General features: G+C 37.8%; 1 protein-coding gene across 2 annotated transcripts in view; it reads right to left on the minus strand.

Moving 5' to 3' along the window:
• The window catches only part of MYOM2 (myomesin 2), a 76,542-nt gene extending 61,854 nt beyond the window's left edge, over positions 1 to 14,688 (minus strand). For both annotated transcript variants that reach the window (XM_015623198.1, XM_019006183.1), the window contains exons 1-6: positions 14,587 to 14,688; positions 7,588 to 7,720; positions 6,476 to 6,595; positions 4,625 to 4,763; positions 4,281 to 4,438; positions 3,339 to 3,431 (exon numbers count right to left, since the gene is read on the minus strand). In XM_015623198.1, the coding sequence (XP_015478684.1) occupies positions 3,339 to 3,431; positions 4,281 to 4,438; positions 4,625 to 4,763; positions 6,476 to 6,595; positions 7,588 to 7,694 (617 nt within the window). In that variant the 5' untranslated portion in view covers positions 7,695 to 7,720; positions 14,587 to 14,688. The remainder of the gene's footprint in view (positions 1 to 3,338; positions 3,432 to 4,280; positions 4,439 to 4,624; positions 4,764 to 6,475; positions 6,596 to 7,587; positions 7,721 to 14,586) is intronic.
• Between the last annotated feature and the right edge of the window lie 288 nt (positions 14,689 to 14,976).

The following is a 14,976-nucleotide window of genomic DNA, read 5'->3' on the forward strand; positions in this document are numbered from 1 at the left end:
CAGCTCAGCCCAGCCCAGCTCAGCCTAGCTCAGCTCAGCTCAGCCTCCCGCTCACTGAGGGCTGGGATCAGCAATAACCCAGGCAGGAGTATCCTGCTGCCTCCTCCACGCACCAGCCAATGTAGCCGGGAATATTACAGTCAACCACAGCTGAATAAAACCAATTTATCCACTTAATAAGTCATCATAATAAACAAAGAAACAAAAAAGCCCAACTCTGTTGCTAAACAAGCAGTAGCAACTAAGAAGTTAAAAATGTTACAGCTGTTAATTACTTAGATACTCACTAAAATGGAAAATACTCTACAGCTAGACCGCCCTCATTTTGACTATCACTGATACAGAAATCTTTTCTTGTAATATGTGCCTATCCACAGTTAAATTATGTGGGATAAAAAATACATTTTAAATAAACCAGCACATTCTCAGACATGTATGATTCATTTCAACTACCTTGAGCTTTTCCTCCAAGGATTCCTCACAGTCTCCTCCTAATAACCTATCAGATGAGAGTTGAAAGATGGGATGAACCACTACCCCAGTGCATATCACTTCTGCTATAATTATAAGATGTGCAAAAAATAGACTTGAACTCCAAACTCCTTTTCTTTACTGCTCAAGGGAGATCTTGAGCTCAAACTCTCATTTGAAGAAGTTTAAAAGGAGCAAGGAAAAGACACTATATGATCATAATAGCACTGAATGCACACAGAAGATGTGATAATTGAGAATGTTGCATCATAAAAAATATGAGACAGAGAAATTCAAATTATCTCAGTACTGTATAGGCTTATGGGTTCTGGAGAGCAGCAAACAGTGGGGGATGAAATTGTGTCCAGTTACTACTTTAAGACAACAAGGTGATGGTAAGGTTTCGTTGCCTCAAGAATGTTTCCACTGGGATCAGGGAATACTCACGGGAATAAATATCACACTTGCATCAGAAGGAAAAAGTTCACTCCCTGGGCTTCGCTGAAGTGCTAGAAAAGTAGCCAAGAAATTCCAAGGCCGTTCTGAGCGGCTGTGGATAGGATTACATTCAGCTCAGCACTTTAATATGAACAGCTGAGAAGAGCACAAGAGAAAAAGTGGATAGGAAGAAACTCCCAGTGGCTCCACCTCCCAGAAGAACAAATTATTCATAAAATACAAAATATAAGTTCACAAAGATATTAATGGAATATACAGAATTAATTGACATATTTGTATAAAAACGTTAATAATTTATATAATTTAACCATTATCTTTATATCTATTTCTTTCAATACAAGATACACTTAATGTTAATTATGCACTAGCAAAATGTTCTTCCATTTCCTGTGTGTCCATTTTCTTCTTTTTAGGACAGAAAATACAGCTGATGATCAAGTTTTGAAATAAAATGGATTAGTAATAAAGAAAAAATATTTAAATTAGAAATTCTAATTTAATAAACTGTATAAATCATAACCATCCCCCAGTAATATTTTAAGTGTAGAAGGGATATCTGTGGGAGAGCAGCAAGGAATCTTTAGGTGACAAAAAAGACCACACTGCCAGACAGAATGAAAGAGAAATGGAGAAAGAGTGTCTGAAGATGGCAGCTTGGCTGAATGTGAGGGAGTCTGCATGAGTACATATAGGTCTGGGACTAGCAGACATGGGATGGGGAAACCTGAGTGCGTGCCAATAAATGACTCTGTGATATGTCTGAACTTGCCTGAAATACAGCTGGGTCTTAAATTCCCAAAGCTGTTTATGCCTACATGGCTGAAAACCACAGAGAAAAGAGATAAAAAGCACCAGAGGCATGAAAGCCATTATTACCCTTCAGCCTGATGGTTACACGTGCTCAGAAAGCAGCATCAGCACTGATTCTCATTTCTTCTAAAAGATATTTACTCCCAAAATGTCACAAGGGAACCTCCATACTACAAACTGGCATCTGGACTGGCCAAGCAGTTCCTCAGTAGTGGCAAGTCAAGGGAAATAGTCACAATCACTCACCATCAGGAAGTGACCAAAGTTTCATCTCCTGACTGGCACTCACATATCCAGACAAAGGAGAGAGTTTTCCATTTCCCTGCTAAAAGGGAGAGGAATGCAAAAGGACAAGCTGATTTTATGTTTTAACCTCCTGTGATTGTCTTCAAAAGTAATGTTGGTGGGAAGAAACAGCAGTATGGACAGGTTTCATGGATACAGAGAGCAGTTAATAAGTTATCCATGGCCTGGGGGTAGAAGACTGGGTGCCTTTGAAGCATTTTAGGAAGCAACAACCTGGTGATTCTTGCTGCCAGGTTCTCTCTACAGGGATATGTTTCTCCCATCCTGAGCTATGAAAAGGTTGACAGCTGGGCTGGACTTGGCTGCAGGATGACAAAGGCAAGAAGTTTTTCCCAAAAGCAGAAGGAATGATGCACTTATTTTCTGTACTCGTGCCACAAGGCTGTGCTCAGGGCTGCTTCCACTGCTGACAGATGGAGACAGGATAGAAGATTAAATGTTTGGCCAGCCAAGAGTTAGCCACAAACATTCCAGCTGTTTCAGCACAGCTGATGCTCATGTTCTGGAGAAATTAAAAGGGTTTGGGTCTCTGTTCTAAATATTAATTTTCTTTTTAAATACTGCAGTCATCACTTTTATTTGGGTTTTTCTATTTTTTAAAAAGCTTACATCAAGTCACGCAGTCATGTAACCATTCATTTGTTTCAGAAAGCATGGGATTAGTTTATGGGAAGCTGTTATACCAAGCATGTTCTATATCACAAAGTTAACATTTTGGAAAAATAAAATTAAATAAATTAGAAACTTTAAAAAAGTAATTTACACTTCCTTAGTTTTTGGAAGTAAAAAAAAAAGGAAATTAAAAAGTAAGTAGAACCTACCATATAGTAAAACAAATACAGCTATGTATCCCTGCCCTGTCCAGCTGTAATTTTGTTTATCTAAAAGAGTTTCATCATGACAAGAACATAAAATCGTCCACTTCAAATGTTGAGAAGACATAATTCTAATAAATAAAGGAACTACCATTTTTTCAGCTACTTGCCTCTTCTTATTATATCTTGTAGATTGCTGAAGTTAATGAATACAAATATCTAATTTAGCATTTCATTTTCATAATATAATATTAATATAATCTAATATATCTAATACAGCTAATATATCTAATAATATCTAATAAATCTAATATAATCTAATACTCAGTAAACCTTCTCCAGCCTAAAAGTGAATACCAACAGAAAAGTGTGTTGAATTTAATGATTCAGTGTTTATGTGAATTTTTAATTGTATTTGATATAAATTACTTTGTATAGGGTATAAAAAAATCTGTTGTATTCTCCAGAAAGATTTACCTGTTTATATGTAACACATGTACTCCATATTTGCTTTCAATTCTATACTTTGTTGGATCACTTGCAGGAAAAATCAATTCCTCATTTTTGTACCTGACAATCAAGAAAAAAATAAAACTCATAAATATCAGCAACTATTTATTCATCTCAAGGTACCATTTACTATTTTCTGAACTCTCACTATTTGCAAGGAGTATTTTCCAGTATGTATGGATAGGTACATATTGGGCCGTGAAGGCAAAGCAGGACCATCGTAGCAGCAAGGAAGTGGAAAGAGATGTGCACTCAGTTGAGAAGATGAGGAAAAAAAGTAAAGAGAGGACAGCATGGGGCTTGAACTTTCAAGTCCACTAGTCCTGACACAAGATGGGAAGCAAACTTTATCTTGCACCACAGTAAAATGCTTCAGCACAAAAATGGGGAGCAGCAACAGAATTATGTCTTGTGTTAGGTCCTTACAGTGCAGCCTGAAGTTTCCATATATACAGGACAGCACCTGCCCAGGGAGGAGGGCAGCTGCAAGGACCTTTATGTCCTCCTCAACAGAAGCTAACACGATGTGACCACAGATAAAGCCCATTACAACAGTGGTGCTGTGCATGTCTATCCAGGCTTAGAAAGAAGCCTGTGAGTTCTGTGTATTTTGCCATTTGCTACTTTGTGTACAGGAAACTCAATGTCCAGAAAGACTGGAATGCCTTCCACTGTCAGCCTTCTGAAATGCTTGAGTTTGCTTCTCACATTGCACGGGGCCACTCAGCAAGTTTTCCTCCCACTCCTTCCACTGCAGTATCAACTGCTACGATCCAGCACATCTAGGAGGATTATAAAGGGGATTTAACAAAGCCATTATATGCATGACACTTATCAGCTATGGCATAACTTTCAAATGAAAAAAGCTTAACAACATTTTTAGAGGACTATGAAAGGCCAGTCTCTTACCATTGTACAACAGGGGTTGGAAATCCTTGTACAGTAAAGCAAAGGCTCACAGACATCTTTTCCCAGACAGTGTGAGACCTCAGGCGAACCAGAATTTCAGGGGCTCGACTTATTGTTTCTTCAATGATATGTCTTTCCAAAGCCATATTTTCTTCTACCTATTAAAATATGGGAAAAGAAAAGAAGCATCTGTCACCAGCCTCAAACGGGGTAGGAGACCTAATTTTAAATTCACAAAAAGATGCTTAATAACTACTCATATTTAAAACACAGGCCTAAATTTCCATATATCTTGTAATTATTTTTACATAGGAAAAATTTTTGCAAAAAGATTCTGCAGGTACCATTCTTTGCACAGCAAGTTTATCCAGATGCTCTCGAGCACGGTGCCTGGCTGTGTGAATCTCTTTTTCCAAAGCAGACAACTCACTGGCAAAACGGATTCTTTTCTCATCACTTACATGAGACTTTTGCTCATGACTCCTGTGGGACAAGAAAATAAATCAGGTAACCATTGTGAAGCTTTAAGTTTGTCACTCATACACATCATACACATCATACACTCATACACATCATATACATCATACACATCATACACTCATACACATCATACACATCATACACATCATACACATCAGGCAAAAAAAGGCTCTGAGACCATACCAGTAGGATGCAAAATTTAGGTTAGGAATCATTCTTAGCATCTATCTGTGTACCCTGAGTATGTGAGATCCTGTGAATTTTCTCCATATTCTTTCCCCCTGTATTTGTGGGGCCATGGCTCTTAAGTCTTGACTTCTGCTGTGGTTGCATGGACATGGTTCCCCACTGTCCTTTGGTAACCAAGATCAAGAACCTCCCTGGCCTCCTTCTGGCCCGTGATTTTCATTTCCATGGACACAAGAAGGCAGATGAGTGACAGCAAGTTCTGTGCCTGTTCACAGCCTGTTAAAAGTTGTGCCTTGCTTACAGAGTACATTTAGCTTTAGAAGTTTTAGAACCTCAGAGCTGTTCCAGCTCCATGGGCCGTATCACCTGACCTCACCTGAAAGACACAGACCATGGTGTTCACAAGGATTTGATGAATAGTTGCATGCAAAAAAAAAAGCTATCCCTTGACGAGGATGAGCAGGAAATATTATAGAAACTAACAGGAAAATATAAAGTTTTGACAAATTTATGAGTTGCTCCCTGAAGACCTAACTCCATAAATTTTTCAGAATTCCTAAAAATACCCTAACTCATAAATGTTTTTAGGAGGAGCTATCTCAGTTTCCTTCATTCACGCTGGTTCAGTAAACAGCTTATGCTACTATTTTCCTTCCCTGGACAAAAGAAGGTATTGAATATCAGAAATTTCTACTGTCAATATAGTCAACACATGGCAAGAGTCTGAAAGCATAACCCAAATAAGAAAACTTCCATGAAATTCAGCAAATCAAGATATTTTTTGTGTGATGCTTAAAAAATTCTTTGTACCATTTCATTTTACTTTAAATACCAGCCATATCTTGCCATTTTTTCTAATATTGCTGAAATAAAAAACAGTTTTGAAAACCTGAATTAAACAAAATTATTTTATTTTCCTGGAGATTTCTGTTCTGAGGTTATATATTTCAAACCAATCCAATTACCAGAACCAAATGGATGTATATGATTTGCACAACATATTTTCTACAAACAAGACAGAATTCCTTCCTTTAATATAAATCCTCCATGTCTTTAGTGCAGTAACTGTAGAGCAAAGCAGAGCAGAAACAGTGAAATTCACAAAGGGGAATATTGTCATCAGCACAGTTACTCTGGGACTTCTCATCAAGGCGTCAACTGAGACATGACAGTAATATCCCTTTTGATATTCAGGAAAGAATTTAAAACGTTTAAATTGATGCAAATTAGAAATTTAGGAATAGTGGAGTGGTTCTGTTCAGAATGAGTTCTGGGTACCAGATGGATTCTAATTTATTTTTGTTTTAAAGCTGTTTTCAAGGGTCAGAGTGGCGATCAGGGGAACAACTCTGGGTTGAAATATGAGACTGAAAGTGACACTCAGTCATTTAGTGTTCCAGCCAAAATAGATTAGTGAAGAACAGTGACAGAGAAGCCTCCAGTCTTGTCAACTCTGAAAAGAGCCCTGGCAAAAGAGTTGGGACCAGAGCCACTACACAGGTCAGACTGGACCAACAGAGCTTTACCTTTTCCTGGATTCCTGCATTGCTTCATGCGCCAAGGTGCGTGCCCTCCTGGCACAAAGCCTACACGTTGTTTTGCCCAAGCCAGATGATTCATAATAAGCAGCCTGCCTGGAAGCAGCCCTTCAAATATAAGAGACATTGTTATAACCCAGCAATTCAGGTAAAACATGAACTCACAAACGTCAAAGAAATTACTTTGAGCTGATTGAGCTGAACGCCACGACTGAGCACTTTTCAGTGAGAAATCTTTGCATCTTCATTGACTGCACTTGTCCTTCAAGGGCTTAATGCCTATCATCTGTCACAGGGGATCATTAGATGTTTTATTTCATTCTATTAAATTTATATTTATTTCAGCCTTCAATCATTCAGGTGTAATGGTAGCATTTCAGAGAACCGCAAGGGTACTGGCCTGTCTAACACACAAACCATGAAGATTCCCCACAGCAATGTCTATTTCTAAGTAAGCTTTTCTATATTTCACTGAACTTTCTGCAACTGTCCTCTTTCATAAGGGAATCTGGACCAGCCAGGTAGGCATGTTAATTACCAAGGAGGGAGAAAGGTGATTCTGAAGCAATCACAATACAAAGTTTCACAATTTACATTGCCTCAGAGAGCAGGCACACAACCAACCATACAAAGAATGTGCATTTTCTGATTAAAATTCTCAGATTTCAAATGAGAAGCATTAAGCTTTCATTTAAGTTTAAAAAAAGGAAATCAAATGACAAAAACTATAGTTATAGCCAACTTCAGGAGAAGGAATATCATCATGTCATATGAAAGAATGGGTAAAAATCTGTTTCTGTGACTTACAATAAATTTCATAGTAATTTTTCATAAGTCATAGTTTCAATTTTACCCTACAAGGAAGAATTTTCAATTCAGAGGTACCAAACAAGACAGATCCTAAGCTACAAGGTGTGTGTAGGTATCTTGCAATGCTGCTAGGAAGTTTAGCTATGCTGGTGGGAGACTATAGACAAGGAGCATGCCAATGAAATGAAGTGCAAAACTATCATTCTGTAGAAATCACACTTTTTTTGGGGTTGAGAGGAAAGGTAAGTTTCTTGTTTTTAACAACTGACTACCCAAAACACGTCACTTACTTTCTTGCTGCATATTCCTCAAGTACATATCTTGTTTGAATGTTGCGATAGGACTGATCAAAGTGCTTGTGCCTCCTCTGGTAAAATGGCACTGCTACTGAAGACATAATTCCTCTGTGACAACCAGTAATTCCTGCAGAGAGTGAAGTTAGCCATATATTTAGCCATGCACACATTTAGCTATATATTTCAGACACCTTGGTTTGATATTTTTTGATATGTAGACATGTGTGTGAACATGTCCAAATGTATAAAATTGCACCAATTTGTGACAAATAGAGCTATCAGCCACACATGTGGGTACCTCAGGCTGTATCTTATCAGTCATACAGTATGAGCTATGGAATCATAGATGATAGTGTAAAAGATATTTCCCTAGATCATTTTTCCCCTTCTTTGCAGATGTCATTTAATGCCTCCAGAGAAATTTCCAGGGATGAAAATTTGACAGGTTTTTGGCCATTGTTCGACATTTCAGCTCTCTGCTCTTCAAACCTTTCACTTTTTCCATTTTGGCAATTTATGCTCCCTATGTTTTGTCCAATTCACCATGACAACAAATAGACACTATTTGCTCACTTTTGTGAGCCTGTTGAAGATTTTCTTTACTTTTCTTTCCTGTGGTCTTGTTTAAATTCAACAAAGCTTGCTCATGCAATCTTTCCTTGTGGGTTTTTTCTGGACTATCAATCATTCTGGTTTCCTTCTTGCACACTTTTTCCAGAGCATGGCATAGTTTTTGATCAGTATTTGGATAGAAGATTTTAAGAAACACTCAGGGTGCTCCTGAAGGAGTGGGGGGGATAGAGCATGTTTCCCACTGAGTTGGAGTTAAGCAGATTACCAACCATATCATTAAAAGAACACAGAGGTGTCTGCATGCCTTTGTGCTCATTAGAAATATGATGACAACTTCTTGAAAAAGTGAGGAATATCATGAACCATGTTGTAAGTAGGTGCCATCTTGTATAACTGCAGTCTCAGTTAGGTATGGGGTTCTCTACTCGTGTGCCATTTATCCCAAACAGTGGTGAGGGGTCACAAATGAACAGCTAAAACCTCCCCCACAAGGCACCTACACTTTGGTGACAACAGAAGCAAGCTCCCAATATAAATCTATAAATCAGATGAAGATTTAGTCAGGTAAATTACTGCAGTAACATCCAATACCCTGCTAAAAGCTGAGGGGAGCATCCCTGCTGTCACACTCCCCATAGGGTGCAGGCTGCCAGCTCCATGCCAGCACCCAGGGCACAGGCTGAGGCATGGCCTGGGATCCACCTCAGGGCACCCATGGCAAGTGAAGCAACACCAGCTCACCCAGGGAACACATTAGGAGTGTGTCAGGATCCTAAGGACAGCAATGGACCTGACTGTCCCAGCCCAGCCTCCCCCAGAGTTCCTCCTACCCTGCCCATAGCCCAGGACCCTATGTCAGTCCCCAGGGACATCAGTTTCTGCCCCAGAAATGACACAGCAAAACCAGTCTCCAGCTTCCCACAGCCTGGCCCTGCCTGGACATGGACCATGCCAAGAAGAACCTGCCTCAGACCCACACCAAAAGTCCAAATTTGTAACAAAAAGTCACATAAATAAGCATCTTCATGATGTATATCAAATGAAAACTCAAAGGGATTTGAATAGACGTCTTATAAATTCATTTAGAAAAAACACTTAACAAGTTAAAATGACAGTATACACCACGTTTCCAGCATATAGTATTTATTAAAACAAATGAAATGCTAGTCATTGGTGAAATAGAGTGAAAAGCTGTAGCTGTGTCTGATTCTTACTTGCAGATTATCAAGGGCAGAGTGAGCTGCTCCCAAATTATGATGTTCTCATATCAGCTATTTTTACTTTTCCAAGAAAAATTAAGGGGTAAAGAGTGCATATATTTAATAGAAGTCACATCCTATTTTAAAATGTTCAGAGATCTAAAGAGATTTTTACAATTTAGCACCTCATAACTACATCTTCTGCATAACTTAGAGTTACCTTTTCTGCTCTTTCTCAAGAGATACAAGAATGACAAGTCACAGGTTCAGTAATGAGAGCTCTATGCAAAGCACAAGACATTGCAAAACAAAAATTAAACAGTTTTACAGCATTACTAGGGGGCATTAAAGAAATATATTGACACATTTATAGAGAAATAAGAAAGTTAGCATGACCCAAGTTAGTTCAGCACCTCACAGAGATGCTGGCTTAGTAAGATGCCCTCATACAATACTGAGCTGACATGGATCCCTCATGCACCTATTAACTCATCATATGGCACAATGTCTTGGTTACATGAGTAGAGTTGCACAGACCCATGAGCAGCCTTGGCTTCTCCTAGTTTTGATATCTGTACATGATGTAATGCTACATCTGCAGACATCAAACACTGGCTTTCCTCCTGCTAACTGTGACTATTGTGTATATGACACTGGATTTCCACATTAGTTCATATGTTAACTGGACAATTAATGGTACAATTTTCCTTTTTTTTCCCATTTTTAATTAGCCTTTTTTGCCTAAATGAAGGTACAAAAGACAGATACAGATTAAGGTCACTCCACTGTTCGGCACTACTCATGTTTACATGTGGCCATGTTAAATATTTCTGTGAATTTATCAACATGCAATGTAAATTTTGCTATGTATATAGTTCACACTGAGATCCACTTTATAAGGATTGTGGAGAAATTCCCATTTATCTGGATGGTTGAGTCTAAGTTATTTTCATTTTTGAGAGAGGAGAAAACACCATTGCTATTTACAGTCCAGCTTTTTTCACTAAATCTAAAACTTACATTTTAACTAGAGTATCTTCTTCTATTTGTCAGCACCCAGGACTCCTCAAATTTGGGTTCATATATTTTTCACACTACCCAAACACCTTTAGTATGGAAATAAGTGTAGCCATCCTCTCACAGCCTTCATACAAGAAATTCACTGAGCTTGTTAGCAGCCAGTCTTACTTTGCCTTCTGTTAACACAGAGGGGAGCTGCCTGGCAACAATTCCAAATGTAATAATAATCACCAGCTAATTACAAAAACGTTTGCAGAGTATGTATTTAATACTTAATAGGACTGAAAAGACAAGTATCAGAAGAGCAAAATCAAAGTCCCACTGTAAAAGCAGCATATAGGGTATTGAGCTCCTGATAAAAGAAGCTTATACTGTATTCCTAGGAACAATATGTTGACAGTTTTACCAGTTTTCCACTGATACACATTTATATGAGATATTTGAAATATATTCTAATATTTAGACAACCTACCACTAAGAAAGTTAGAGAATGACCACTAAGAAAGTTAGAGAATGTGATACACTGATGACAGCTTAACCCCAGTTAATAATGAATTATTATTAATGACTGTGTCTGGAGACCTAGTTACACTGGTAAGTGAATTGGTAGAACTGACTCAAAAATAAGATGAAGGAAGTGGTCTGGCAGAGAAACTGGGGAGAAAAAAATCCCAGTGGAAAACTGAGAGCCCAATAACAACAACAACAACAACAACAAAGCTTAAATCCAGAAAAAGACAAATTAATTATCTGACTAATTATAACAAATTAAAAAAGTAAATCTCAAGTTTTATTTACCAAGTTCTACTGCAAGAATTTTGGAGGCCTTGCTGAAACACATGGCCTGTGTGTCACAAACAACCCTTGAGTTACATCCATGCACATCCTATGAACAGCCCTGGATTTCAAGAAAAAGGCTTAGAATTACAGGAAAAAGACTGATCCTAAAACATTTGGTGTCTCATCTGACCTTTACATGGTTAGTGCAATACAGCACCATTGTACTCCTCTCTTTTTATTATTACTATTTTTCCTATTTGTTTCTATGACTGTAAATGCTGAGGACATCAAAAGAACCTAAAGTGTACTAATCTATGTTCTGTACAAACCACTCACAAGACTATTAAATACAAAGAAAAATATTTCTTTGTATTTTATTTCACCAAAATGTCCTTAGGGACTAATGGCATAAACCATAGGTGAACTAGACTATTCAACATAAACATGTATTTCTTCATGTTTTGTACCATGTATATTACAACTTTTACTTGACCGTGAGTAAAAGGCCAAGCTCCCAGGTCAGGATATGCATAGTTTTGTGGCACAGTAATACTGATCTGAATAGAAAGCCATCATCTAGGGCCACGTGACAAGGGGACACATTCTTGAGCAGAGAAGCCAAGGGTCTGATATAAACATTGTTAGTCTGATAAGTGAGTTAATTTAAGATTTAAAGGACAAGCAGTAAATTCTAGCATGATCATTTACATTGCCTCAGAGAGCAGGCACACAACCAACTAAATTGATGGATGGCTTGACAAATGCCATGGTAAGAAGAACATGGCTGCACTCGCCATAGATAGACAACTTGCATTCCCAGATTCACAAGGCTCGTGTCATGAGCGATGCACTGTACAGTATGTATTTTCTCAGCCTGACCTGTCAGTGCTGTACCATGCAACATGCACTTCTCTGCTCATCTCTGTTCCTGGCATTCTGCAGAAGTGCCAAAAGTTATCCACGAGTTTCCAGAAATTTCTTTGACCATTTGCACTTATTTGAGGGCTTGTTCTGTTTTTCCCACAACTTAGACATTTTTTCTCTGTCTGTCTCTTGTTCTGCTAGCTGTTCTCTACATTGTTCAAAGTGAAGTGTTTTCAGGAAGCTGCCAACTTTTACTTTTATGGTGCATAAAAGCCCCTGATATTTAATTGATAAAATATATTTAAATCCATATCACCTACATACCACAGTGAAAGATAGAATAAAATGCCACCTTCTATTAATTGGTTGCTCCTGATGACCAGTATAAAGAATTCCCATATTGCCTCAAAAAAATATGTGATCCTTTCCAAATGGTTATATCCATGCTGTAGAGATTGTAGACTTAATAGCATATTATCATTTTCTCCCATAAACTGCCTTTGGTGGAAATCTTGTAAAACCACCTTGAGTCATTATGCAGTTCTAGACACTGCAGTCTTAACAGAATGGGATGCAGAGGATCTGGTTAATTCTTCTCCATTTTGATAAGAAACTAATGTGATAAAAAACTGATTTGACAGAATTTCTAATATGTCTCTCTAGTCTTTTTTCTCTGTACACATGTGTATATTTTGATGTTCCACAGAAAATTATGTTTTGTGAATAAAAAAACCTTCTCAAATATACTGTCATTTTAAGATGTTTCAGTCTTTCCAATGAATATTTTGTTCATGCTGCATAAGAATTCAGTTCTAGCTTTTTTGATAACAGAACACAAATTCTCATCATTTAAAAAATAAAAAATTATATGGAATTCCCACTTGCTTACTCTGCTGAATTCCAGACATCATTCAGCAAGTTTGAACACCTTTTGTGTTTTTCTCTTTGATTCTTTTAGCTACATCATAGTTGGTTTTATGTTTACTGATCGTACCTCCTTTTCATGGGAATAGTATTTTCCTCAATTCACCAATTGATTTTAAACAGTGAAATAATCCCCCACAACGAATGCATTACTTTTTTTATTAAACACAATTTAAGATTAAAATAAAATTTTAAAAAAACTGAGTTCTCTATTTCTACATATCTGAATATCCAGCAAAGCAACATTTTCAAGCAGCTGACAGTACCAGCCATCACAGATCTGCCTATCATTTTTATTAATTTCATATGTTTTCAATGACATACAGGTAGACTCAGCAATTTAATGCAATCATTTGGCTACAGCACATCTATGGTTAGTTAGAATGAGCACCTTCACTTTGTAATAGTCCCCAGATGGCTTGCTTCACACTCTGGCCAGAACAGTTAGTGTGGAGGCAATTTGAAATATATAATGGGTGGTCACAGTCCTATCCACAAGTCAGGACCTTTGCTCTGTGGAGGTGAGCAGCAGGCAGAGTCATGGGTACCCTTCCCTCCAGCAAGGTAATTGTTGTGGAGGAAAGCACCAGTTCCTGTATTCTAGTGAGTCTATAAAATAATGTAACTTTGCATTTTCTGTGACTCTCGTGAAGGAAAGGAGTGGGAGCTTCCAAACTGACTTTCTTTCCCTGTCTCTGATAGAAGCTGAACAGTACACATCCCAGACAGGGTACTAATGTGGATGTTACCTTATGAATTCATGATCATACAAGACTGGGAATTAAATGAGGCTAAATTTACCCACATTGACTTGAATCCTTGCCACTCTAACATCCCAAACACACAGAGTCCAAACAGGTTCTGATAAAGTTTGAAGTCTTCCTTTCACTTGGCAAGTGTATTATCTACCTTCAATGTGACAGCTAAAAGTGTTGGACAATGAGATGATAAAAATAATTTCCCATCATCCCAACAATCATTATCCTTTGTTATGATACTTTTATTAGCTCATAGGCATTATCAACACACATGCATAATTCCAAGAGCATGAACTGGATTTCCCAAGACTCTATCAGTGGTATTTAGCAGGAATTTTCATGTGGCACAGAACATATCACTTAGCTTAGAGCAGCACAGACACCAGAAACACATCCTCTGGAAATGTGTACTTGAAAGCATGGCAGACAGAAAATAAAAGCAGATTGTTTTTTGACCTAGCTACATCCCATTCTTCAACAGGTCAAATAGTTTTTCCAGCTACTGTATGGTTTTATGCTTAATTATTTACACACAGACTTCAGAAAAATCATACGGTATAAGCTCACAAGAAAGTGGCATTGCCAATATTTGTGTAATTGGAGAAGCATACATACGAATAAAGCCATGAATTTCTTTTATATGCAGAAAGAAACAGAGGAAATGGAATGCACAATAAAGGAAACTATGCACAGGACAAAACAACCTTACTTTATGTTTTTGTTTTGCTTTTCTCTTCATTAATCAATTTGTGTCCTACTTACTGTTTGTTTTCCCTGAGAAAAGTTGTTTTTTTTTACTGGGAAGCACCCAACCTCCTCCTACAATCACTCTCATTGTTCTGTACAAGAAAAACATGGATAGAAAATGGACTTACCAAAAGATGTAGAAAAACTGCAAAGCAGAGAGGAAGACCAGCCTTTTCCAGCTTAGCAAACACTGCCCGAGGAAAACAAATAATTCCCCTCTCTAAAGGCTACTGCCCCTCCAGTCCTATTTAAGGGCAGATGCAGTGCTATATTTAGAACTAACCAAGTGATTCTCCCAAAACTGAGGTCAGCCTGATACGCAATAAGGGAGTGATATAAAGGCAAAAGAAAAGCATTAGCCTATATGCAGTTTAATAATATGCAGTATTTTAATAAAAGAAAAATCTCATTCCTTAAAAAGGCAGTTTTTTATGTTAAAAGTGGGGTTTCTTTTCCCAGCAACACCAAGCACATGGGAAGCAATTAAATGTCAGAAGACACTTCAAATCTTTTATTTA

Source organism: Parus major, chromosome 3 (assembly GCF_001522545.3).
Source record: "Parus major isolate Abel chromosome 3, Parus_major1.1, whole genome shotgun sequence".
Classification (NCBI taxonomy): Eukaryota; Metazoa; Chordata; class Aves; order Passeriformes; family Paridae; genus Parus; species Parus major.